This window comes from Oryx dammah, unplaced genomic scaffold, assembly GCF_014754425.2.
Source record: "Oryx dammah isolate SB20612 unplaced genomic scaffold, SCBI_Odam_1.1 HiC_scaffold_4, whole genome shotgun sequence".
Lineage (NCBI taxonomy): Eukaryota > Metazoa > Chordata > Mammalia > Artiodactyla > Bovidae > Oryx > Oryx dammah.
The window spans coordinates 48,049,829-48,074,025 of record NW_024070188.1 but is presented as its reverse complement, the minus strand read 5'-3'; the positions used below and the strand labels follow the sequence as shown (position 1 = coordinate 48,074,025).

Genomic DNA, 24,197 nt, shown 5'->3' with positions numbered 1-24,197 from the left:
TGCAAGGAGATCTCTATCCACAGGAGTTGTTAGCTGCGGAGAGAAGTGGTGAAATTGTAGCCGTGATGATAATATTTGTATGAACTGGGAATTGTACTTGAGACTTGCGAATGCTCGTCACAGGAAAGGTTTGGGAAGGTGGGGTGGCCTGGTAAGTCGTGTGCACAGAAATAACAAGTGAGTCAATGAAGAAGAATGTGGTTGTGGAAGGAAGAGCATTTAGGAAGCCAGGGCTAATTTTCTGCATTTTCATGCCACTGGGTCCTGGAGTGCTTCCGCAGGGTTGGGGCAGACAGAGCAGAAGCTCCATATAATTGGTGTGAAGATAGCACGCTTTACGTGAATACAGAGAGACAGCATACAGTATCCTGTGTTGACAAAAGCCACTAAGAGCCTCCCAGACAGGGCAACATTCTGGGAAACGTAAAGCCCATGCTTCAGTCTTTCAGGGCGACCCTGGGAATTTCCAAAGGCTTTTCTAGCTCCACTTCTGTTTTTCATCTCAACTTTATTCTTTCATTGGCTTATTCATTCAACAAAGATTTCAGGTTCATCCCAGAGATTTCTGACCGTGGCGGAGGGAAGGGGTCGCTTGCTGTTCCTGCTCCAGGTTTCTTGCACTTCTGATGAGCCTGGTGATCAGAACAGCATGGGTTTGTGAGGGTTCCTTCTGCCTCTTTCCATGCCTCTTTTTTTTTTTTTTTTTGATGCCTTGCTTTGTGGCTTGTGGGATCTTAGTTCCCAGACCAGGAATTGAACCCGAGCCCCTGAAAGTGAAAGCATAGAGTCCTGACCATTAGACCGCAAGGGAAGTCCCTTTCCTTGCTATTCTTTACGCACACTTTGGACAACAGATGGATGATGGAAATTTGGTCATTTGCAAACTGAGCAGGGGCTTCCCAGGTGGCGCTTGTGGTAAAGAACCTGCTTGCCAATGCAGGAGATATAAGAGATTCAGGTTCGGTTCTTGGATTAGGAAGATCCCCTGGAGGAGGGCATGGGAACTCACTCCAGTATTCTTGCCTGGAGAATCCCCATGGACAGAGGAGCCTGGCAGGCTATAGTCCATAGGGTCATAAAGAGTTGGATATGACTGGAGTGACCAGCACAGCACAGCACAAGCTGAGCAGGGATAAGAATAACCTTTCTGAAGTTGTACTAGTCACATTTGACCAATGATTTCACATAATAAAATACCGTCTTTAGTCCCCACAGTCCTGTTGTTCTCCCAGCCACCTGGAGTGGTTGGTGACATGGCCCACCTGGATGTCAAGGCAAAGGATAATCAGAGCCAATTCCTTACTCTAGAGATTGAGAGGAGCGTGGGGTTTGCCTGGAAACCATTGTAAAGAACGTCTGTACCTTCTGAGTCTTCAAAATTAGAATGTGTGGTAGGGCCTTATACTACAATATTTTCTTTCCATAGCCCATGTTGGTATTTTTAATAAGTATATATGAAGACAAAGAGAGGCCCATACTTTCTGCTGTCCTGGTAGGAATGGGTCACAGATCTTGAGCATTCCTTTGGCCCCCAAAACCTTCACCTTTGGCATAACACCAGTGGTTTTGGTTTGCTCTAATAGTGGCCCAGGGCTCCCAGGCCCAGTCAGTGTTTAAAATCCTGTTCATGTGGCATTTGGTGGAAAGATGGGTTTCAGTTTACTGCTAGTACTACCCCCAGATCAGTGCTCTGAGCGCACAAACCTGTGGGTGGTTTGTGTTGGCACAACCCCTCCCTAGAGTAACTGTGCATGCTAAGTCACTTCAGTTGTGTCTGACTCTTTGTGACCCCATGGACTGTAGCCCACCAGGCTTGTCTGTCCATGGGATTCTCCAGGCAAGAAAAGTGGAGTGGGTTGCCATACTGTCCTCCGGGGGATCGTCCCAGCCCAGGGATCGAACCTGAGTCTCTTATGTCTCCTGCATTGGCAAACAGGTTCTTTACCACTAGCACCCCCTGGGAAGCCCCAGTAGTGACTGTAGCATCCATCTATTGCAGCAGTTATTGGCCAGGGGATGGCCTGGGCCTGCTCCCAGCTCTCCAGCTGTTCCAGAACTCAGGAACGTGCACTCTGAACAGTGAGAAAAGGATGAAGATAGAGAAGGGCAGGAAATGCTGGGAGAAAGTCCATGGATATAATCCTGTCCTCAGGATCTTTGTGGGCTGTAGTCCATGGGCACCCAACCGGCCAGGGGAATAGGCGTATTGGCCTTGGTGAACCCACAGAGCACAGTCCGGAGGGCCCTTTGTGGTCACACTCAGTGTAGTTACCTGCAGAGGGTGAGCCTGGAAACCAGGCTACACTCAGGGGATTTCACTGGGTCTCTGAGACCCTCTGTTATCTGCAGAGCAGACCTTGCAGTTCTAGCCCTAATGGTCAGGAGGCAGTGGGGGGTAGGGGTGGGGGATACGGTGGGGTGGTTCAGTACCCTCTTTGCCTTCCACTTGCAAGTTCAGGGTTTGCTCTGCAGAGGGTGGTTCCTGAGTGTCCTGTATCCCCCAGTTCCCCTCCCCAGCAGCGAGCAATCAACAGATCCCCTAAAACCAGGGCGGAGAGATGTGGCCTGTCCCAGGTGCTGAGTGGTGCTGATGGCAGCTTTGTTCTGTAACCCCCAGGTCCCGAAGATGGCATAGTGACGAAGTCACCTTCTGATGATCAGAGCGTCTTTACCTGAGGGTGCCTGCCTGGGCCCGTGATGTGTTGAGCCGAAGGAACTTGTCTACCACTTCCCTGAAAACGTCTTTTTCTCCTAATTCATGAGCCAGCAGGATGCGGTCGCCGCGCTTTCAGAACGCCTGCTCATAGCTGCGTACAAAGGCCAGACGGAGAATGTGGTTCAGCTCATCAACAAGGGTGCCAAGGTAGCAGTTACCAAGGTAACAAGAGAGTAAACACTTCAGCTATTCTCTGGGGAAAAGCCCATGTCTTAACCATGGTCCATAAAACTGTTGTGTTTGGTTCACAGTCTTCAAAGAACTGGCTTTTTTTTTTTCCCCCAGTGATGGAGGTTTGGGGAGAAAGAAGAGGTCTGGGGAGAAAGACGAAGGATTAAAAATGCTTTCATTGCTGTCTTTCAAATGGAGTCACTTGTAATTAGCATTTGACCCTCTTTAAAATCACAGCAGTCCGTGGGGTCGCAGAGTCTGGTGCGACAGTGGCTGGGCGCACAGCACAGAATCACAGAGTGGCTTTTTCTCACTTCTTTAGTCAAATAGACAAGAGATCTCTCTGGAGAAGTTGGGGCACAAAAACTGACTGGGTAGAGTGTTTACATGGGAATGACATTAAGCCTCTTGGGGAGGTTTGTGGGCGGCTCAGCCACTCCAACCTGCAGAACTTTGTTGCTCCCGTCTGAACAATGATAGGCTTGGACCAGGTGACCCTCAACCTCTTTGGACTGATTTCACTCAGGTCAGTGAGATGTGTAGCAAGCTTTGGAGGGCATTCCTGATCCCTCACCAACAAATGACCCACAGGCCCAGGGGCAGCTTTGTAGCAAAACTGAGGTCGGGCCAATTCTGCCTAGTAAGGTGACAGGTGCAAATCCATGGATGACATAATACTGATGGCAAAACTTAGTATTGCTCTGACCACTGTATAGAACCCCTTAGAAGAGGTTCTCTTTGCACCCCCACTTTAGGGATGAGGAAACTGAGGCACAGAAAGATTGTAGTAACTTCAAGGCCCAGGGGCAGAACTGCAACTTGGACCTTGTCATGGCTCCCCGCCCAGACCCAGAGAGAGCTCTGGAGAGAGGCAGAGTTTCATTTTTCAAACAGTAATGTCTGTTAACCTCTGACCTCCTGTGGCAAAGATTAGCCAGCTCACATTTCAGTTACTCCTGTGCAGTCTCCATATTTCACACTTCTGACGTGTGCTTTTCCCAGCACCACCAGGCAGTTAACTCAGTTCTGATGGCGTCTCTCTGAAGAGAGCATCAGATCTCACGGGCTGAGGACTCACTCCCACGAAATACCCCATCCCTCACGACAGCCCCTGACACCGGCTGCAAGGCCAGGTTGTCTTCTACTGACTGGCTAGAAATCAGAGGATTCCACGACCCTCCTTGGGTTGAATTAATTTATTAAAGCAGCTCACAGAAATCAGGAAAAGATGACCAGATTATTATAAAGAGATACAACCCAGGAACAGCCAGATGAAAGGGTTGCAGAGGGCAAGGTGTGTGGAGAGGGCGCTGGGCTTCCTCCCCCTTTAGCCACACCATCCTTTCAGCACCTCTGTGTGTCCACCAACCCAGGAGTTCCCTGAACTCTGTCCTTTGGGGTTTTATGGAGGCTTCATTACATAGATGTTGTTGACTAAATCATTGGCATTGGTGATTGACCACTGCCAGCCTCTTTTGTCTTCCTGGAGGTCAGTTCAGTCGCTCAGTCATGTCTGACTCTTTGTGACTCCATGGACTACAGCATGCCAGGCTTCCCTGTCCATCACCAACTCCCGGAGCTCATTCAAATTCATGGCCATTGAGTCGGTGATGCTGTCCAACCACCTTATCCTCTGTCGTCCCCTTCTCCTCCTGCCTTCAATCTTTGCCAGCATCAGGGTCTTTTCCAATGAGTCAGTTCTTCTCATCAGGTGGCCAAAGTATTGGAGTTTCAGCTTCAGCATCCTTCCAGTTTCCTTTAGGATGGACTGGTTGGATCTCCTTGTAGTCAAAGGGACTCTCAAGAGTCTTCTCCAACACCACAGTTCAAAATCATCAGTTCTTTAGTGCTCAGCTTTCTTTACAGTCCAGCTCTCACATCCATACATGAATACTGGAAAAACCATGGCTTTGACTAGACGGATCTTTGTTGGCAAAGTAATGTCTCTCCTTTTTAATATGCTGTCTAGGTTGGTCATAGCATTTCTTCCAAGGAGCAAGCATCTTTTAATTGCATGGCTGTAGCCACGATCTGGAGTGATTTTGGAGCCCAGGAAAGTAAAGTCTGTCACTGTTTCCATTGTTTCCTCATCTGTTTGCCATGAAGTGATGGGACCAGATGCCATGATCTTAGTTTTCTGAATGCTAAGTTTTAAGCCAGCTTTTTCACTCTACTCTTTCGCTTTCATCAAGAGGCTCTTTAGTTCTTCACTTTCTGCCATAAGGGTGGTATCATCTGCGTATCTGAGGTTATTGATATTTCTTCCGGAAATCTTGATTCCAGCTTGTGCTTCATCCAGCCCAGCTTTTCTCATGATGTACTTATAAGTTGAATAAACAGGGTGACAGTATATAGCCTTGACATACTCCTTTCCCAATTTTGAACCAGTCTGTTGTTCATGTCCAGTTCTAACTGTTGCTTTTTGACTGGCATACAGATTTCTCAGGAGGCAGGTCAGGTGGTCTGGTATTCCCATCTCTTGAAGAATTTTCTGCAGTTTGTTGTGATCCACACAGTCAAACTCTTTGGCATAGTCAATAAAGCAGAAGTAGATGTTTCTCTGGAAGTCTTTTGCTTTTTCAGTTATCCAATGGATGTTGGCAATTTGATCTCTGAAGGTCAGGAAAGTGCAACTGAAAATTCCAACCTCCAATCACTGTTGGTTCCTCTGGCAACCCATCCTTAGGGCTTTCCATCACTCAGTGCTCAGTTGTGTCCGACTCTTGGCGACCCTGTGGACTGTAGTTACCAGGCTCCTCTGTCCCTAGGATTTTCCAGGCAAAATACTGGAGAGGGTTGCTATTTCCTACTCCAGAGGATCCTCCCAACTCAGGGATCAAAGCTGCATCTCTGGCGTCTCCTGCATTGGCAAGCTGATTCTTCATCACTGCACCACCTGGGAAGCCCAGGGCTTTTCATAAGTTATCGTGTTAACATAAATTCAGGTGTGGTTGAAAGGGATTTATTATGAGTAGCACACTCCTTTCACATTTGTGGCTCTGGAGCTATTTCAGGAACTGACAGAAGACCAACTATAAGAACAAAAGATGCTCCCATTGCTCTCATCACTCAGGAAATTTCAAGGAGCTGTAAGGAGCTATAAGCCAAGAATGGAGACTAAGAGCAAATATATATTTCTTATTATAAGTCACAATCACAATGCTGGTCTCCAGAGAGAGAAAAATCTTTGGCTACTGAAAGGTGTCCCATTGGCTAGCAGCACTCTAACCTAGGTGGTGACAAGGTTGTGTGGAATCCAGGGTGAACCTTCGCTCAGGCCCCAGCATGGTCTCCCCACAGCTCTTCAGGCCCCAGGCAGTCACACAGGGGAGAAAGTGCAAGAACTCTGTAGTTAGGGCACATGTGCACACATTTAAACTTTGCTATGTTTGCTAATTGTGCAAGTTGCTTACCTTCTTCAAGCCTCAATTTTCTTATCTGTAAAATGGGTATAAAAATACCAACTTTTCAGAATTATTATAATAGTAACTTATTAAAGCTGTTAACACATCGTCTGCAATTTGTTTTTTAAAAATTAAAAAGATTTCTTTGTTTATTTGGCTGTGCCAGGTCTTAGTTGTGGCATTTGGGATCTTTAGTTGTGGCACATGGGATCATGTTCCCTGACCAGGGATGGAACCCAGACTCCTAAACCGGGAGCTCAGAGGCTTAGCCACTGAACCACCAGGGAAGTCCCTGCAAGTTCTCTTTTTTAAACAGACTTCTTTTGCTCTTTAAAAAAACAGCTTTATTGAAGTATAACTTGCATGCCAAAAAAATTTACCCATTATAAGTGTGAAATTCAATAATTTTAAATGTATTTGCAGAGTTGTGCGACCATCACCATGTTCAAGGGTTTTAAAATTTTTATTTATTTTTGGCTGTGCTGGGTCTTCACTGCTTTGCTTGGGCTTCTTCTAGCTGCGGTGAGTGCGGTCACTCTCTAGTTGTGGTGCTCTCCCTCCCAGGCCCACCTCCCAGGGTTCACTGCAGAGTGGATGGGCAGAAAACAGCGGGTGGCAACATAGGGGGGCACAATATGGAGGGTAAGGAAGAAGGTGAGGGAGCAAGGGAAAAACTAACTAAAGACCCACTGCAAACTTCATAATTTCATGTGTATCTAATTTATATAAAATGTTACATTTGCATAGATGTTTATGCACAAAGGACTTAGGAAAGAGTTGCATTTATATTGACCAGTTACATCCATTGATAAATGAAAAAGACAGGTATCGGAGTAGTAACTGATAGGTATAGTCCGATGCATTTTGGTTAAAACGCAAATCCACTGCTCTCTGCAAACATGCTTGTGTTTGGTGAGCATGGAGGAAAACTGGGGGAACAGAAGACACTGTTGATGCTGGTTCCCTGGCAGACAAGAGGATTCGCTTCGCTTCTAAAGATGTTTCCATTGTATTATTCTGCTTATTAAAACAAGCATATATCACTTTAGTAACTTGTGAAACATGAAATCAAGTTTAGAAATACGTGTTGAATACCTGTGCCTGCACTGGACCAGTGCTGTTTATTTAGCACCTCATTGAAATCCTCACAGCTCAGAAAGCCTGCGCTCTTATCTGTGTGATACTTATAAGGAAAGGGGGCTATTGAGCAGGAAGATACTCTAGCAATTAAGTTACTTCCCTGGTGGCTCAGATGTAAAGAATCTGCCTGCAGTGCAGGAGACCAGTGTTCAATCCCAGGTTGGGAAGATCCCCTGGAGGAGGGCATGGCAACCCACTCCAGTCTTCTTGCCTGGAGAACTCCAAGGACAGAGGAGCCTGGCAGGCTATAGTCCATGGGCTTGCAAAGGGTCAGACTCGACTGAGCAGAGAAACCAACCAACCTGGGCAGGAACCAGCCTGTCTGGCTCTGAGGCCCACGCTTAGGACAGCACCTGAGCTGTTCCTTCAGCACTAGCCCAGAGACCCCTCCCCAGCTGCTTCTCCCCATCAGGGCACACAGGGAAAGAGGCCATTGTGTGGGAGGGAGTTTTGCCAATGGGACTTCTCTCTCCCCATCCTCAGTACCACACTTACACCATTGCCAGGGTTTTTAAGCAGCTTCAGAAATTCCTGGCCAAGGAAATGTAGTGCAGAGGATGTGAGCATGGACCTAGGAGCCAGACTCGCCTGGGATCAAATGTGAGCTTGTTTACTAGCTCTGTAATCTCAATCCCTTTCTGATTCATATTGTCACCACTAAAATGAGGATAAAGTAATACCGGCTACCTCATGGGGTTGTTTCAACAGTAACTGAATCAATATACACAAGGGACTTAGAATGGCACTTGGCATGTGGCACGAGTTGAATGTGGTCATTGTTATGAGGTGGTCCTGATGATGCAACAGCCAGCATCTTATGGTCTGAGAGTCAGGGTCTGAGCACCAGGCAGAGAGTCTTGAGCAGAGGACACAGTCTGGCCAATGTCCTCATTTGAAAAGTGAGGCTAACCCCCACCTTGTGAGGTTGCTATGAGGATTAAATGAGATGACAGCTGTGGAGCGCAGTGTCCAGCATTGAATGAAGAGAGAACTCTGCTCCCGTCTTGCCTGTCTGCCTGCAGTGATGACTTGCCAGGTCTCTACAATTGGCAAGAGCCAGTTCCTTAAAGTAAACCTCCCCCCATCCAACCTGCTGAATTGATGAACATATTGGGGAATGCTATTCAACAACAGGAAGGACTGAGCTACCAGCAGAGGAAAGAGTATGAATGAATCTCAAAGCCATATGCATTTGAAGCCAGGCACAAAAGGCCACATGCAATGTGATTCCCTTTGAATAGCTTTCTTGTTTAGTCGCTAAGTCATATCCAACTCTTTGTGACCCCCTGGACTGCAACATGCCAGGCTCCCCGTCCTTTACTATCTCACAGAGTTTGCTCAAACTCACGTCTATTGAATCAGTGATGCTGTTTATCTAATTCTGTCTAACATGCTATCTAACCATTGACTTTACCATCTTTATATAACCTGCTATTTAACCACTGACTTTTTCAGTTCAGTTTAGTCGCTGAATTGTGTCCAACTCTTGTGACCCCATGGACTTGAGCACACCGGGCTTCCCTGTCCATCACCAACTCCCAGAGCTTGTTCAAACTCATGTCCATGGAGTCTGTAATGCCATCCAACTATCTCATCCTCTGTTGTCCCCTTCTCCTCTTGCCTTCAATTTTTCCCAGCATCAGGGTCTTTTCCAGTGAGTTGGCTCTTCACATCAGGTGGACAAAGTATTGGAGCTTCAGCTTCAGCATCAGTCCTTCCAATGAACATTCAGGGCTGATTTCCTTTAGGATTGACTGGTTTGATCTCCTTGCAGTCCAAGGGACTCTCAGGAGTATTCTCCAATAACACAGTTCAAAAGTATCAGTTCTTCGATGCTCACCTTTCTTTATGGTCCAACTCTCACATCCATACATGACTACTGGAAAAACCATAGCTTTGACTAGATGGACCTTTGTCAGTAAAGTAATGTCTCTACTTTTAAATATGCTGTCTAGGTTGGTCATAGCTTTTCTTCCAAGGAGTAAGCATCTTTTAATTTCATGGCTGCAGTTACCATCTGCATTGATTTTGGAGCCCAAGAAAATAAAAGTCTGTCACTGTTTCCATTGTTTTCCCATCTATTTGCCATGAAGTAATGGAACTAGATGCCATGATCTTCATTTTTTGAATGTTGAGTTTTAAGCTAGTTTTTTCTCTCTTCTCTTTCACTTTTATCAAGAGGCTCTTTAGTTCCTCTTCACTTTCTGTCATAAGGGTGATGTCATCTGCATATGTGAGGTTATTGCTGTTTCTCCCTGTAGAATCAAAATTGTAGGAACAGAAAATAGATGAGTGATTGCTAGGGACCAGGGATGGTAGAAAGGGACGACTGGGAAAAAAGAAGCAAGTGGGAATTTTAGGAAGGAAATGAAATTCTCTATTTTGCTTACACTAGTGATTTTGTATGATTCTATACATTGATCCAAACACATCAAACTGAATACCTAAAAAGGATGAATTTTATTGAATGTTAATTACGCCTTGATTTTTTTAATAGCTGTTCTAAATGTAATCATTATTATGTAAGGAAATATACTTAAAGGGGTTTAATATCATTTGTTTGAGAGGGGGAAATTTCCCCACACCCTCCCCCCTAAATTTTTTGGTTTAGTCTAATAATTAAATTGACACAAGACAGAGTAACAGGAGAAAAAAAATAATTCATACACACAGAAGTGTCATAGAAATGGGACACCCCTACCCACCTGCTCCAAAGTGACCAAAGCAGTTTGTTTATGTGTCATTTTTAGACAAAGAAACAATTATCTGTGAAAGTTTAATAAAACAAAGGGGCTTGTGCTTTGGGTAGCAGACTCATGAAGAAGCTTGCTTATACTAAAGCTTCCTTAGCCTAGAATTCTCTAGCTCTGTCGGTAGGGATGCATTTTGTCCTCCTGGTTTATAGGGAGGATTCCTTCATGTAGATTTATTTCCTGCTTGCAGAGGGAAAGAGCAGGGGTCAGCGTGTCTTTTAACAGTATTTTCCCCCACGGGCCGTTTCTCAAGTAGCTTTAATTCAAAATAATCAATGTGCATTAAGGCATACTTTGGGCAGCCTGTTCTGGGCCTTGACACATTCGTAGGTGTGTGGCTTCTGTGGAGGTTTCACATCAGGGCTCCCATTACTAGTGAACAACTGTGCTCCAGTAAATAGAAACTTTAAACTTTTAAAAAGAGAGCTGCAAAGGGTTCGAGTTTAGCAACCTTCCCAAGCATGACACTTGATCACGTCTGCAGAAATTAAGATGTGCAGGGCTGGTAGATACTTTCCGGCAGCCTGTCCCAAGAAAAGGCTCGAGCTGATGGATGGTATACATTCACAGCCTCAAGAAACGCAGCCGGAACAGTGAAAACCAAGGATCTTTTTTGTTGTTTGTTCACTTGGTTTGGTTTTGAATCTGTGGGAGTGTGTTTAATATTGGACTTAGTGGAATGAGGGCCTATTGGTCTGTGGTCCTTTCCTAAAAGCTGCCAGTCCCCAAGAGGCAGGCAATGGGAGAAGCAGACGCTTACAAGGCCCTTGGTTAGGTGAAAGTGTCATAGGCTTCTTCCAAAAGACTCCATATACCTGTTTTAAAAGATAGAGAAAAAAATTGTTTTTTTGCACAGAATGTGGGGTCTTAGTTCCCTGACCAGGGATTGAACCCTGACCCCCTGCTGTAGAAGATCGAAGTCTTAGCTACTGAACTTCCAGGGAATTCCCTAAAAAATTAAATATTTTGAACAGGTAATACATCCACGTGGCCCTAAATCAGAAGGTATGAAATGTTGATAAGTCTTTCTCCTACACTGTCTCCCAACCTCGCAGTGTTTCCTGTTCTGAAGGAAACCCATGTTATCTTACATTTTTTTTTCCCCCTGAGATATTTCATGTGTATATGTGTAGATGGATGTATCTCTGTTTGTATCTCCATGAATTGTTTCTAGACAAATGGTAGGATACTATATATGTCCTTCTTCTCTTTGCTTTTTCTTTTTTTTTATATTATTTTATTATTTGGCTGTGCTGGGTCTTAGTGGTGGCATGCAGTATCTTTGATCTTCATTGCAGCGTGCAGGTTCTTTTAGTTGTGGCATGCGGGATCTAGTTCCCTGACCAGGGATCAAACCTGAGCACTCTGCATTGGGAGCCCAGAGTCTTAGCCCCTCGACCACCAGGGAAGTCCCTCCCTCTGCTTTCTTCAGTGAACTGTAATTGGCTTCACCTATCCCCCGTCCACAGGCATTTTAAATTATGTTAATCATCTGTTCTTGGAAATTACTTGCAGTGACTGATGTTGTCCTGAGGTCTTCTTGAGCAGCGTGGTTCTGTCTGTGGGACGGCTTTCTCTAAGTGGCACCACTGGGCAGGGCATGTGTGCCCTTTTCATTTTCACAGCCGGAGCAGAATTGTGCTGCATGGAGCTCGTGCTGGGGTCCACGCTGCCGGCACCTGCAAGCGCTGCCCTTAAGTGCGCTGTGCCCCGGGCTCTACCGGCCCCTCCCTTCGCCCTCTCCTCCTGGCCCTTCTGGATTTATCCTGCCTCTATCGCATCCTCGCCAGGAGCTCTCTGCAGTGGCTCTATTTGGCTTTTGAATCTCTCCCCTTTGGCTTGGGGTTTATAGAATTTTCTCTTTTCCACCTGCTCTGGGTTGTGTCTAATGACAACCTCCTGGGAGTCAGGGAGAAAAGCAAGGGGTGGCTGATGGAAGACCAGTGGTTGGAGTCTCCACAGTCTCCTCCCCTTCCTCGCCCTCCACTCACAGCTGGCATCCAGGGTTCCCTCCCCAGGTGGCCTGAGACTCTGCATCTCACACCCCGGAGCCAGTGTGTTCTCACCTCCCTAGTGAGGGCGGAGCCTGCGCAGGGCTGATGTAGCCCAGTCCTTCTCTTGGATCCACACACTCTATGGAGGCCCTGCGGGTGTACACTTACATGTCAGGTCAAACAGAGAATGTGCTTTTTGTTCTACAATAGCTAGAAGCAGTGCCCTGTGGTAGGAACATCTCAACTGGGAAAACTCAGGCCTTTGTAGTTTATTGTTAGAAATCAAGGAAATTTGACATGTGGTAGTAATTCTGAGCAACTGTTATAAAATGAACACATGTTCAGATTTTATTTAACTAATCCATTAGTGAGAGAACCAGTAAGATGTTGCAACTGGTTCAAAAGAGAATGCAAAGAATTACAAATATGTAGGTCTCAGGAAAGCGGAAATAAATTTGCTTATTAGATCTAAAACTGGCTGGGATACACTGAATCTGCTAGACATGACTTACTGGCATCACCCTCAGGATTCTAAGACTTACAAAGTTGTGAAATAGCTCAAAGATAAGGAAGATAACCAGGAGATGACCTGGGATAGCACTGTGCCTGAGACAGGACTTCTAGTCATCTCTCTTTTATTCATTTTATATTTTAATTTTAAAATATTTTCATTTCAAAAATTATAGCAAAATATACATAACACAATATTTACTACTTTAACTATGTGTAAGTGTTCCATTCAGTGGAATTAAGTGTGTTCACATTTTTGTGCAGCCATCAGCCCCGTCCGTCTCCAAAATTTGTCTTCCCAGATGGAAGCTTGGTTAAACACTCGTTAAACACTTCCTCCCCATTACCCCTTGCCCTGGTCACTTGCAACCACAGCTCCACACTCTGTCTCTGTGATTTTGTCAGCTGTTTAAGAATCTCCCAATTTTTCCTTACGAAGAGTAGAGGCGGTGAATCACATTCACCATCTCTGTGACGCTGGCCAAGTAATTAGTAGTCTCCTTGAACCTTGGTTTCTTGTCTGTAGCATCAGCCTAACCCCTGCCTCGGGGATTTGTTGTGCAGATCCATCAAGGTAATCCATGCAGAGTGCTTGTACAGTGTAACACGGATGTCAGACAAGCTCAGGGGATGGTAGTTATTTTGATCATAATTACCGTTTCTTCACTGGGGTCCCCAGCGGCACAGGAGTTCTCATAGGTAGGTCAGCAGTTCCCAGTATTGACCACATGTGTAATCACCTGGAGACCTTTAAAAACATACTGATGGCTGGTTTCTGATTGAATTGGAATGGGGTGTGGCTGGGTTTGTTTCAGAGCCCCAGGTTAACGAGTCGCTCACTGCTCCAGGCCTTCCTCCCCAGGCTCAGGAGGGGAGCCCCTCATGAGTGGTGGGGCAACGCTCTGTACTGAGCTGTGGGCGAGTCAGTGGTAGACGCCTGGGATCCACCACGCTCTTTGTGGAACCCCACAAAATAGTGGTATTTTCAATGCCGTAATACCTGCCAGAGGTACAGTGTGTAGGGAGGCAAGTGCATGCTGTGAATGGTATGGCTTGCCTGGGAGACACGCCTGGCAAGTTACTGGGTCAGCACCAGGAAAGTCTGGGTGAATGTTAACTTCTGATGGTGCAGGTGTTAATTAGGCAGGCAGCCTGGGGACTCGTGTTTCTAGCAAAGGTACGAGGTGTCCCCCAGAGATGCTCTTTGGAGGAAGGAGAGGACAAGGTAAGAATGGGTATCGTGGGTCACACTGAAGTCCCTGCCTGGGCCTGAGAGGAGACGAGCTGTAATTGAGAGGAGTAAGCCTCGAAACTCAGGGATGGATCTGCAGCACTGACTCGGGTGTCTCAGGAGAGGCAGCTTTGGAAGGGAGCTCAGGGTGGGCCCCGATCTCTTGGCTGCTCTCTCAGCCTCTGGGGAAGTTTTGGGAGGGCTGCTGTTCTGCTGCCTTCTTGCTGTGTCTGCAGTGTGTTCAGTGCCGGTAAAGGTTGGGCTACTTTTCCAGCTCTGGACCAGCTTGGTGGGTGCAGCGGCCCAGAGACCCTCTCCACACCAGGGTGTTCACACAGCTGGTCATCTGCATCCCCCAGCCCTGGGTCTGTCTGCACTGAAAATGGAAGCCTCAAGCTGCACAGCAGACTGTTTTACAGCCTAGATTAATGTGCTGGTAATACTCCTAAAGCCATGTCTTTGATAGATCTTCATCACCTAGAAGAGAGATTGCAGTGTCATGGCACAGTCGGGTGTCAGCATTTGTAAATCCTCCCTGTATCTTTCCTGGACAAAATGGGTTGGAGGATCACTGGTTTTCAGACCAGGAATCAGCCTATTGTATGACTTCTGAAGTGTCATCACCTAATCCATGCTCTGGGATTGTTGCAAAATGAGGAAGCCGGAGAGCAAAGGGGCTTCCGAAGCTGCTGAGTTGCCCACTTGGGCCTCTGCTCAGATGCCAGTGTAGACGGTCTGTTGGTGGATCCTCTATTAGAGTTCTTTCTCTTTTCTTACTCTTTAAGCTGTAATGACTTCAGTTTCAGAAAATAGATGAAGCCAGTAACTTGTCTAGAGACTGAAAATTCCTGCTCAGCAGGCCTCTTGGTTTGTTTCCAGTGAAAGTTGGCTGTTGCATGTTTAAGTTGTTATAAACCAAGGAAATAAACCAAGATGGGTGAGGAGGAGGCAACTGTGCCTGGTCTTCTTTCAGCTGGTGTTTCCATCAAATAGAGCAATGTATAAAGAATTATGCTCCATGAACAAGTGAAATTTATTCCAAATACGCAAGGCTGATTCTACATCAGTCAATGTAATCCTACCATGTCAATAGGGGTCTTAGTCAGCTATAACATGATATAATAGACTGAGTGACTTAAACACCAAAAGTTTATTTTTCACACTTTTCACAACGTTTGAAAGGAATGGAATGTTGATACATGTTACGACGTGAATGAACCTTGAAAACGTTTGCTAAGTGAAATAGGCGAAGTGAAAGGCAAAGGAGAAAAGGAAAGATATACCCATCTAAATGCAGAGTTGTAGAGAATAGCAAGGAGACATAAAAAAGCCTTTTAAAGTGAACAATGCAAAGAAATAGAGGAAAATAATAGAATAGGAAAGACTAGAGATTTCCGCAAGAAAATTAGAGATACCAAGGAACATTACATGAAAAGATGGGCACAGTAAAGGACAGAAACAGTATGGACCTAACAGAAGCAGAAGATATTAAGAAGAGGTGGCAAGAATACACAGAAGAACTATACAAAAAAGATCTTAATGACCTGGATAACCACGATGGTGTGATCACTTACCTAGAGCCTGACATCCTTGAGTGTGAAGTCAAGTGGGCCTTAGGAAGCATCACTATAAACAAAGCTAGTGGAGGTGATGGAATTCCAGTTGAGCTGTTTCAAATCCTAAATGATGATGTTGTTAAAGTGCTGCACTCAATATGCCAACAAATTTGGAAAACAGTTTTGGCCACAGGACTGGAAAAGGTCAGTTTTCATTTGAATCCCAAAGAAGGACAGTGCCAAAGAATGTTCAAACTACACACAATTGCACTCATTTCACATGCTAGCAGGGCTTCCCTTGTAGCCAACTGGTAAAGAATCCACCTGTGATGCAGGAGATCCTGGTTTGATCCCTGGATTGGGAAGATCCCGTGGGGAAGGGATAGGCTACCCACTCCAGTATTCTTGAACTTCTCTGGTGGCTCAGGTGGTAAAGAATCTGCCTGCAATGCAGGAGACCTGGGTTCGATCCCTCGGTTGGGAAGATCCCCTAGAGAAGGGCATGGCAACCCACTCCAGGATTCTTGCCTGGAGAACCCCTATAGACAGAGGAGCCTGGCAGGCTACAGTTCATGGGGTCACAAAGAGTCAGACATTACTTAGCAACTAAGTACAGCACAGCACATGCTAGCAAGAGTAATGCTCAAAATCCCAGAAGCTAGTCTTCAACAGTACATGAACCGAGAACTTCCAGATGTACAATCTGAATTTAGAAAAGGCAGAGAAAACAGAAACCAAATGGCCAACATCCATTGGATCATAAAAAAGCTAGAGAATTCCACAAAAAAACATCTGTTTCTGCTTCACTGACTATGCTTAAAGCCTTTGGCTTTGTGGATTACAACAAACTGTGAAAAATTCTTCAAGAGATGGGAATACCAGACCACCTTATCTGCCTCCTGAGAAAACTATATGCAGGTCAAAAAGCAACAGTTAGAACTGGACCTGGAACAACAGACTGGTTCAAAATTGGGGGAAGGAGTATGTCGAGGCTATAAATTGTCACCTGGCTTATTTAACCTATATGCAGAGTACTTCATGGGAAATGCTGGGCTGGATGAAGCACAAGGTGGAATCAAGATTGCTGGGAGAAATATCAATAACCTTAGATATGCAGATGACACCACCCTCATGGCAGAAAGTGAAGAGGAACTAAAGAGCCTCTTGATGAAGGTGAAAGAGGAGAGTGAAAAAGCTGGCTTAAAACTCAACATTCAAAATAACTAAGATCATGGCATCCAGTCCCATCACTTCATGGCAAATAGATGGGGAAACAATGGAAACAGTGACAGACTTTATTTTCTTGGGCTCCAGAATCACTGTGGATGGTGACTGCAGCCATGAAATTAAAAGACACTTGCTCTCTGGAAGAAAAGCAATGAGAACTCTAGACAGTATATTAAAAAGCAGAGACATTACTTTGCTGATAAAGGTCCATCTAGTCAACACTATTGTTTTTCCAGTAGTCATATGCAGATGTGATAAGTGAATAAAAAGGCTGAACGCTGAAGAACTAATGCCTTATAACTGTGGTGTTGGAGAAGACTCTTGAGAATCCCTTGGAAAGCAAGGAGATCAAACCAGTCAATCCTAAGGGAAATCAACCCTGAATATTTACTGGAAGAACTGATGCTGAAGCTCTAATACTTTAGCCACCTGATGCAAAGAGCTGACTCACTGGAAAAGACCCTGATGCTGGGGAAGGTTGAAGGCAGGAGGAGAAGGGGACAACAGAAGATGAAATGGTTAAATGGCATCATCGACTCAATGGATGTAACTTGGAGCAAACTTTGGGAGATGGTGAAGGACAGGGAAGCCTGGCGTGATGCAGTCCAAAGGGGTTGCAAAGAGGCAGACACAATTGATCGACTGAAGAACAACAAAATGAAATAAGAGAGACACAAAAGGGCAAATATTGTATAACTCCACTTATATAGGGCACCTTGAATAGCTGATTTAGTAGAGTTGAGAAATAGGGTAGAGAGGGAATTCCCTGTTGTCCAGTTGTTAGGACTCTGTGCTTTCACTGCCAAGGGCCCTAGTTTTGGGGGAAGTAAAATCCCACAAGTTGGCTATTCGGCCAAAAAATGAAAAAAGAAAAGTAAAATAGAGGTTAGTAGGCTTCGAGAGAGGGGAGTTATTATTTAATGCATAGAGTTTCTGTTTGGGATAATTAAAAGTTACAGAATTGAATAATGGTGATGGTTGTACCACATTGTAAGTATACGTAATGCTGCTGAATTAAAAACTAAAATGGTTTAAATGTTAAATTTTATTATGTATATTTTACCATAATAATTTTTAGAAAATTCACTCAAGAAGGAGCAGATAACATAAATAGTTGAATTATCATAGAAAAGATTAAAAATGTGATTAAACCTTCGACAAGTGCTAAGGTCAAATGGTTTCACAGCCTTGTTCTACATTTTAACAACAGCAATAACAAAAACAGTTCCAATGTTATTTAAAGTATTGTAAAGCATAGCTCAAAATGGAAAGCTGGATTTTATGCTATGAAACCAGTGCAACCTTAATACCAAAACCAGGTAAATATAAATGAGAGTGAGAGAAATAATATAAGAACAATTGAGCAATCTCAAGTATGAATTAGAAGCAAAAATTCTTAATAGTCCTACTTAATAGAATACAACACATACCAGAATAGCACTGTGTGACCAAGTGGAGTTTGATCCAGGAATGCAAGGATGGTTCCTTAATTCATTACACCAATAGATTAAAAGGAAAACAAACAAACATGATTAGATTAACAATTGCTGAAAAGGCAATGATTCCAATAAAAACCAGGAAATAAGAGAGAGTGTTCTCATCTCCCAGCCGTGGTTCTTCAGGCACTGGACTGCCATGCCTTCCTCTGACAGTGTGTCAGCCCATTGAAAATGTAGTCTAAGTAGCTGCCAGTGAGGAGCATGGAGGCCATTAACTGATACCTTCTAACTTAGGAAACCAATGTACTATAGGAATCAATGGGATTCTTAACAGCCAGTTGAGTCGCTTGAATTATTTTGGTCCTTCTTCTGGTGGACCTCTCTAGAAACAAGCCCAAGCCTGGCAGTTTGTTGCATCACCTCAAAAAGAATAATCTTATTAATTAAGCCATTTTATTTGAATAATTGATTTCTGATCATAACACGTTTTTAATCATCTCTCCCAATTATTTATGATTATTAGTCCCTCCCCAAAGTAAGACTTCGAGAAGCATTATGAAGCTTTTTGGTATAGGAACCTGATGGTTTTAAAAGGAAAGACTATAGTGACTTCCCTGGTGGTCCAGTGGCTAGGACTCCACATTCCCAGTGCAGGGTTCCCTGGTTCGATCCTGCATGCCGCAAGTAAAAGTTCTGTGTGCTGCAACTGAGACCCAGTGCAACCAGATAAATAATTATTTTTAAAACTAATGAAAAAATAAAAGGAAGGCCTGATCTTTCAGAGGACAGTATCCCTGCCCATGTGCAATTGGACTGTTGATCCCTGGGGCAGGAATCTTACCTCTGTCCCTCTGCTATATTTTGTCTTATTAAAATTAGCCTGTCCTTTCAATCTGACATTATGTTGGATCCTGATTTTTGTCATCCAAGGGGACTTTATTCCCTTGCTGCATCTTGTCACCTACAGTCTGATTAAAATGTGATGTGTCACTCATCCAAGGAGACAGGTAGATGAAACATATTTCCAAAATGGAAAGAAAGTTCTGAAGGCTTTTTAAACTGTGTGTTTTTTAACAAACAGATTTATTCTCTCACTTTTTTTCTGTTCATGGCTTTTTTTTTTTTTTTTTTGGTTTATTTTCTCCCTGAATGTCTTTATAACTTTGTTTTTCTTGAATCATAAGCCTGAGAAGAACTTTGAAGTTTTGGACCCAAATCTACATCACTCCAAACAGTTGGAGCTCTGGAAATACTGTTTATGATAAGGAGACCCTAGGGCCACCTAAGAAAGTTGGTGGGAATCTTCTATAATTTAAAACCTAAGTGAGGGACTTCCCTGGTAGTTCAGTGGTTAAGGCTGTGTACTTCCAATGAAGGGGCTCAGGTTCAATCCCTGGTCAGAGAACTAACATCCCCCATGTTGTGCTGTGCAACTGGGGGTTGGGGGAGGACAGAAAAAACCCAAACAGTTAAAAAACAATCCAATAAATAAAAAAATAACCTAAACGGCTGGGCCGAATGGCCAGGATTCTAGCTATTATTTGTTCTGCCACAGGTAACATTTTAGCTCTTGAAAATCACTGACCATCTACAAGCCTTACTACCTTCATCCAAATTAAACTCTCAGAGACTCTTTTCAATCTGAATATTGTTTCTAAAATATGTGCCACTCTTACTTCACTAATATTACCACTTTCTTGCTCCCCATCTCTCTTTCCTATTTTCTATTCCTTCCTTAAAGCTTCAGGTAATACAGACAGATTTTATTTGCCTCAAAAAAGACTACATGACTCTGACCTATTATATTTCTCAGGATCTGAAGAAAGGAAGTGTTGTCACTTTGACATTATTACGCTGATTTAGGTTATACCTAAATGCTTCTTGTCAAACTGTTTCCCCCCGTGTGGGTCACATCTCTGCAACAGCCCTCATTGTAACAATTCCCCGTTAAGAAGGTTCAGTTGTTTTATTTCTCGGAGCTCATGAGCCTCAATTACTTTAGCTTCTCTTTGCCCCATGGGTCTGTTGTGATCTTGAGCAAAAGTGTATCATTCAACAAAGACAAAGTGTTCCAAGAATGGCTAAGCTCCTTCTCACTTCTTGGGTCCACTCTCTTAGACCAGGTGGCCACCTTGAGGAGTCCGGGCTCAGCATCCATGGGGCAGGCATCCACGGAGCAGGTGTTTGTGGGACAAGTGTTGTCTGTGTGAAAGGCCGGCCCTTTAGTAAGGAGGATCAATGATACCTAAGCAGGAGAGAGGAGCTGTGAACCAACCTCCAGGTCCTGGCTGGAGTAATGAGTGACCAGGGTGTGACCCAGCACTCCCGGGCACCATGGAGTCTGTATGAAGAGAGAGTTTTTTTTTTCCCCTGCAATTTAATTTTATTTATTTTTTAAACTGGAATATAATTGCTTTACAATGTTGTATTAGTTAAAGCTTTCCAGGTAGCTGCCAGTGCAGGAGACATAAGAGATGCTGGTCTGATCCCTGCGTGTGGAAGGTCCCCTGAAGAGTGCGTGGCAATCCACTCCAGTATTCTTGCCTGGAGAATTCCATGGACAGAGGAACCATGGGATTGAAAAAAGTCAGACACGACTGAAGCTACTTAGCGCGCATGTTGTGTTAGTTTCTGCTGTACAATGAAGTGAACTAGCCATATGTATATATACATCCCCTCCCTCTTGGACCTCCCTCCCACCCCACCTCCTGCCTCGAGGTCATCACGAAACACCAAGCTGAGCTCCCTGTGCTCTCTAGCAGCTCCCCACTAGCTGTGTAAAATAGCTCTCCCACGTCTAGCTGGGAGTTAGGCTCTTCCAAATGAGCAGCAGAGACTTTTTGTTCAGAGCGCTTTTTATGATACTTGTGAGTATAATTTATGGGTCACCTGCTGGATCGCAAGTCACTCTGATGTTCCTGTGCAGCAATTCTGCTAGAAATTGGGACCCACAGGGCTCAACCTGCCAGAACAAAGCAGCACCCGGACCCGAGTTGTTGACAGTGAGGCCACTTTTTCTGTGGTTGTTGCCTGGCAACGTCTGCTAGGCTCTTTGCTGTTCACTTCCCTGAACGCGAGTGGCTCCAAGCCTCTGCCCTTCGCTGGTTGGATGAGGGAGATGTGCTGCCTTGCAGGGTCCTACAGCCCCTACCCCACTGGTCTCAGATGGCTGGTCCTGACCCCAGGGCAGGTTGGAGAACCTACACAGCTAAAGCCTTCACAGAGAGATTTATAACCTCCAAGTGCATGTCTGTCACAGGGAACTTCAAAAACATCCACGCCGAGACCCCACCCTAGCTTGATGGAGTCTGGAGGTAAAATTTGAGATTTAAAAAATATTTTTAGGTGAATCTATGGTGCAACAGTGTTGAAAACCCATCATTTATTTATGTTATAGCTCAAAACATGTGGTCCTAATACTAGCAGCATCTGCTTCTCCTGGGAGCTTGTTGTTTGTTGTTCAGTTACTGAGTTGTGTCCAACTCTTTGTGACCCCATGGACTGCTTCCCTGTCCTTCACTATCTCCCAGAGTTTGCTCAAACTCATGCCCATTGATTCAGTGATGCCATCCAACTGTCTCATCCTCTGTCACCCACTTCTCCTGCCCTCAGTCTTTCCCAGCATCAGGGTCTTTTTCCAGTGAGTCGGCTCTTTGCATCAGGTAGCCAAAGTATTGGAGCTTCAGCTTCAGCATCAGTTTTTCCAATGAATATTCAGGGTTGATTTCCCTTTGGATTGACTGGTTTGACGTCCTTGCTGTCTCAAGAGTCTTCTCCAGCACCACAGTTCAAAAGCATCGGTTCTTTGGTGCTCAACCTTCTTTTGGTGGCTCATACGGTAAAGAATCAGCCTGCAATGCACAAGACCCATGTTTAGTCCCTGGGTCAGAAAGATCTCCTGGAGAAGGGAATGGCAACCCACTCCAGTATTCTTGCCTGGAGAATCCCATGAATAGAGGAGCCTGGCGGGCTACTGTCCATGGGGTCCCAAAAGAGTCAGATAGGACTGAGCGACTAACACTTTGACTTTTTCACTTTCATCCTTCTTTATGGTCCAGTTCTAACATCCATACATGACTACTAGAGAAACTATAGCTTTGACTAGACGGACCTTTGTCGGCAAAGTCATGTCTGCTTTTTGATATGCTGTCTAGGCTGGCCATAGCTTTCCTTCCAAGGAGCAAGTGTCTTTTAATTTCATGGCTGCAGTCACCATCTGCAGTGATTTTGGAACCCAAGAAAATAAAATCTGCCACTGTTTCCACTTCTTCCCCATCTATTTGCCATGAAGTAATGGGACCGGATGCCATGATCTTCTTTTTTTCAATGTTGAGTTTTGAACTAGGTTTTTCACTCTCCTCTTTTACCCTCATCAAGAGGCTCTTTAGTTACAGGAGCTTGTTAGAAATACAAATTGTCAGTCTACACCCCAGACCTACAAAATCAGAAACCCTTTAATGGGGCCCAGATAGCTGTCTTTAACAAGCCTCTGCTGCCCTATGAAGTTTGCAGACCACTGGTTTAAGGGATAATATTCATGCACAAGCGAGCTAGTTTCATGTGACCTGTGAGTGTAACTGCAAAAGTACCAACTGAAAAGATGCAGTGAAAAAGTAAGGATAAAAGTGACAAATGAGTGTATGGGGTGGGAGAATCGCGAATGATTTGCTCTTATGTTCCAGATTTTTAGTGAAGTCCTTATCTGTTTTTATTTTTTCTTCATTGCGGCCCACAGGCTTTCTCTAGTTGTGTGAACAGGGGCTTCTCTCGAGTTGCAGTGCGCAGGCTTCTCGTTGCGGTGCAGTTCTGCCCACGGGGAGATCACAGCCTAGTTGGAAGTTCAGTCAGAACAGGATTGGTGGTTTCCTGGGGGAGCTGAAGTGCTGTGGGCCTGGAGAAGGCAGCGGGGGCCATTTCTTCTTGGAGAACAGGAGAAGGGTGTTCCCAGAAAAGAAGGTCCTTCCCGAGAGACTTGGAGACTGGAGACCTTTGACTGTATTTCAAAAATGGCCGTGGATGAGATCCAGCTGGTGGGAAGCTCAACCCTCCAGCGAGGGCCCACTTGGTTACCTAGGGCACCTGAGATCCAGCTCTTGTCTGTGCCATTCACAAGATCTCCCCAAGGCAAAGGTGTGGGGGTGTCTAGGAGGAGGGGCAGCAGTTGGGGGTCTTCGGGGGTAAGGGCTGAGACAGAGGGAAGGAAACCCGTGATGGATGCTGGGTGTTGCCTCACTTATCCTATCTCAATGGTTAGTGGAGACTGCTCCTATTTCAGATGAGTAAACAGGCTTAGGAGAGTGGCCAACACAAAATCAACCAGGTGTTACTAGTCAGAGTTGGGATTTGAACCATGCTCATTGGGCTCCAGTGCCTCTGGCCTTTCCTTTTTTTGGAGAGGGCACTCTGCTGACCTTGGATGAGGAAGGGCCATTCTGTTAACACTTTATAGTTTCTAAAGCACCCTCCAGACGTGATCTGGTTTTAAATCGCATCCATGTTTCCTTCTCTGGCCTTCTGATTATTCGTGTTCACTTGGACAAACCCTTTTGCTTCCTTGGGCTTCAGTGTCCACGCAGTAATCCCTGGTTGTTGACAAGGATATTCCTCGGGCTTCCCCTGACCTGACTCCCATTGACCCCTCAGCCGGTGGCCTCCTTCCCAGCCTCTCTCAGGGCAGCTCCTCCAGTCATGGTCTCCACTCTCCAGATGCTCAGAAACACTGTATCCTGCCGTCTTGTTAGCCTTCCTCACCACACACATCTTTCTCCTTATAATCGCGATGGGCTTCCCTTTGTTCAGAATGCCCCAGAAACTTCGTGAAGGTCTCTGATCGATGTCCTGGACAAGGACACATGGTAGGAGCCTGGGGCCAGGCCAGCGAGGGGAACCAGGCTATTTGGCTTCATCTGATCAGCTGTGGACAGTTCGTCGGAGGAATCAAGGTTAACCAGCCCGCATAGAACATAATTGCCAGCTGAGGAAGGTCACGGCTTCATCTTATCTCCAATGCTGCCTTTTTATGAAGGCTTTTTATAGCCTGTTTTCTTGGGAGAAAC

General features: G+C 45.1%; 1 protein-coding gene across 2 annotated transcripts in view; it reads left to right on the top strand.

Moving 5' to 3' along the window:
- The window catches only part of ANKRD6 (ankyrin repeat domain 6), a 184,631-nt gene that overhangs the window by 122,008 nt on the left and 38,426 nt on the right, over positions 1-24,197 (top strand). For both annotated transcript variants that reach the window (XM_040238801.1, XM_040238802.1), the window contains exon 2: positions 2,618-2,878. In XM_040238801.1, the coding sequence (XP_040094735.1) occupies positions 2,759-2,878 (120 nt within the window). In that variant the 5' untranslated portion in view covers positions 2,618-2,758. The remainder of the gene's footprint in view (positions 1-2,617; positions 2,879-24,197) is intronic.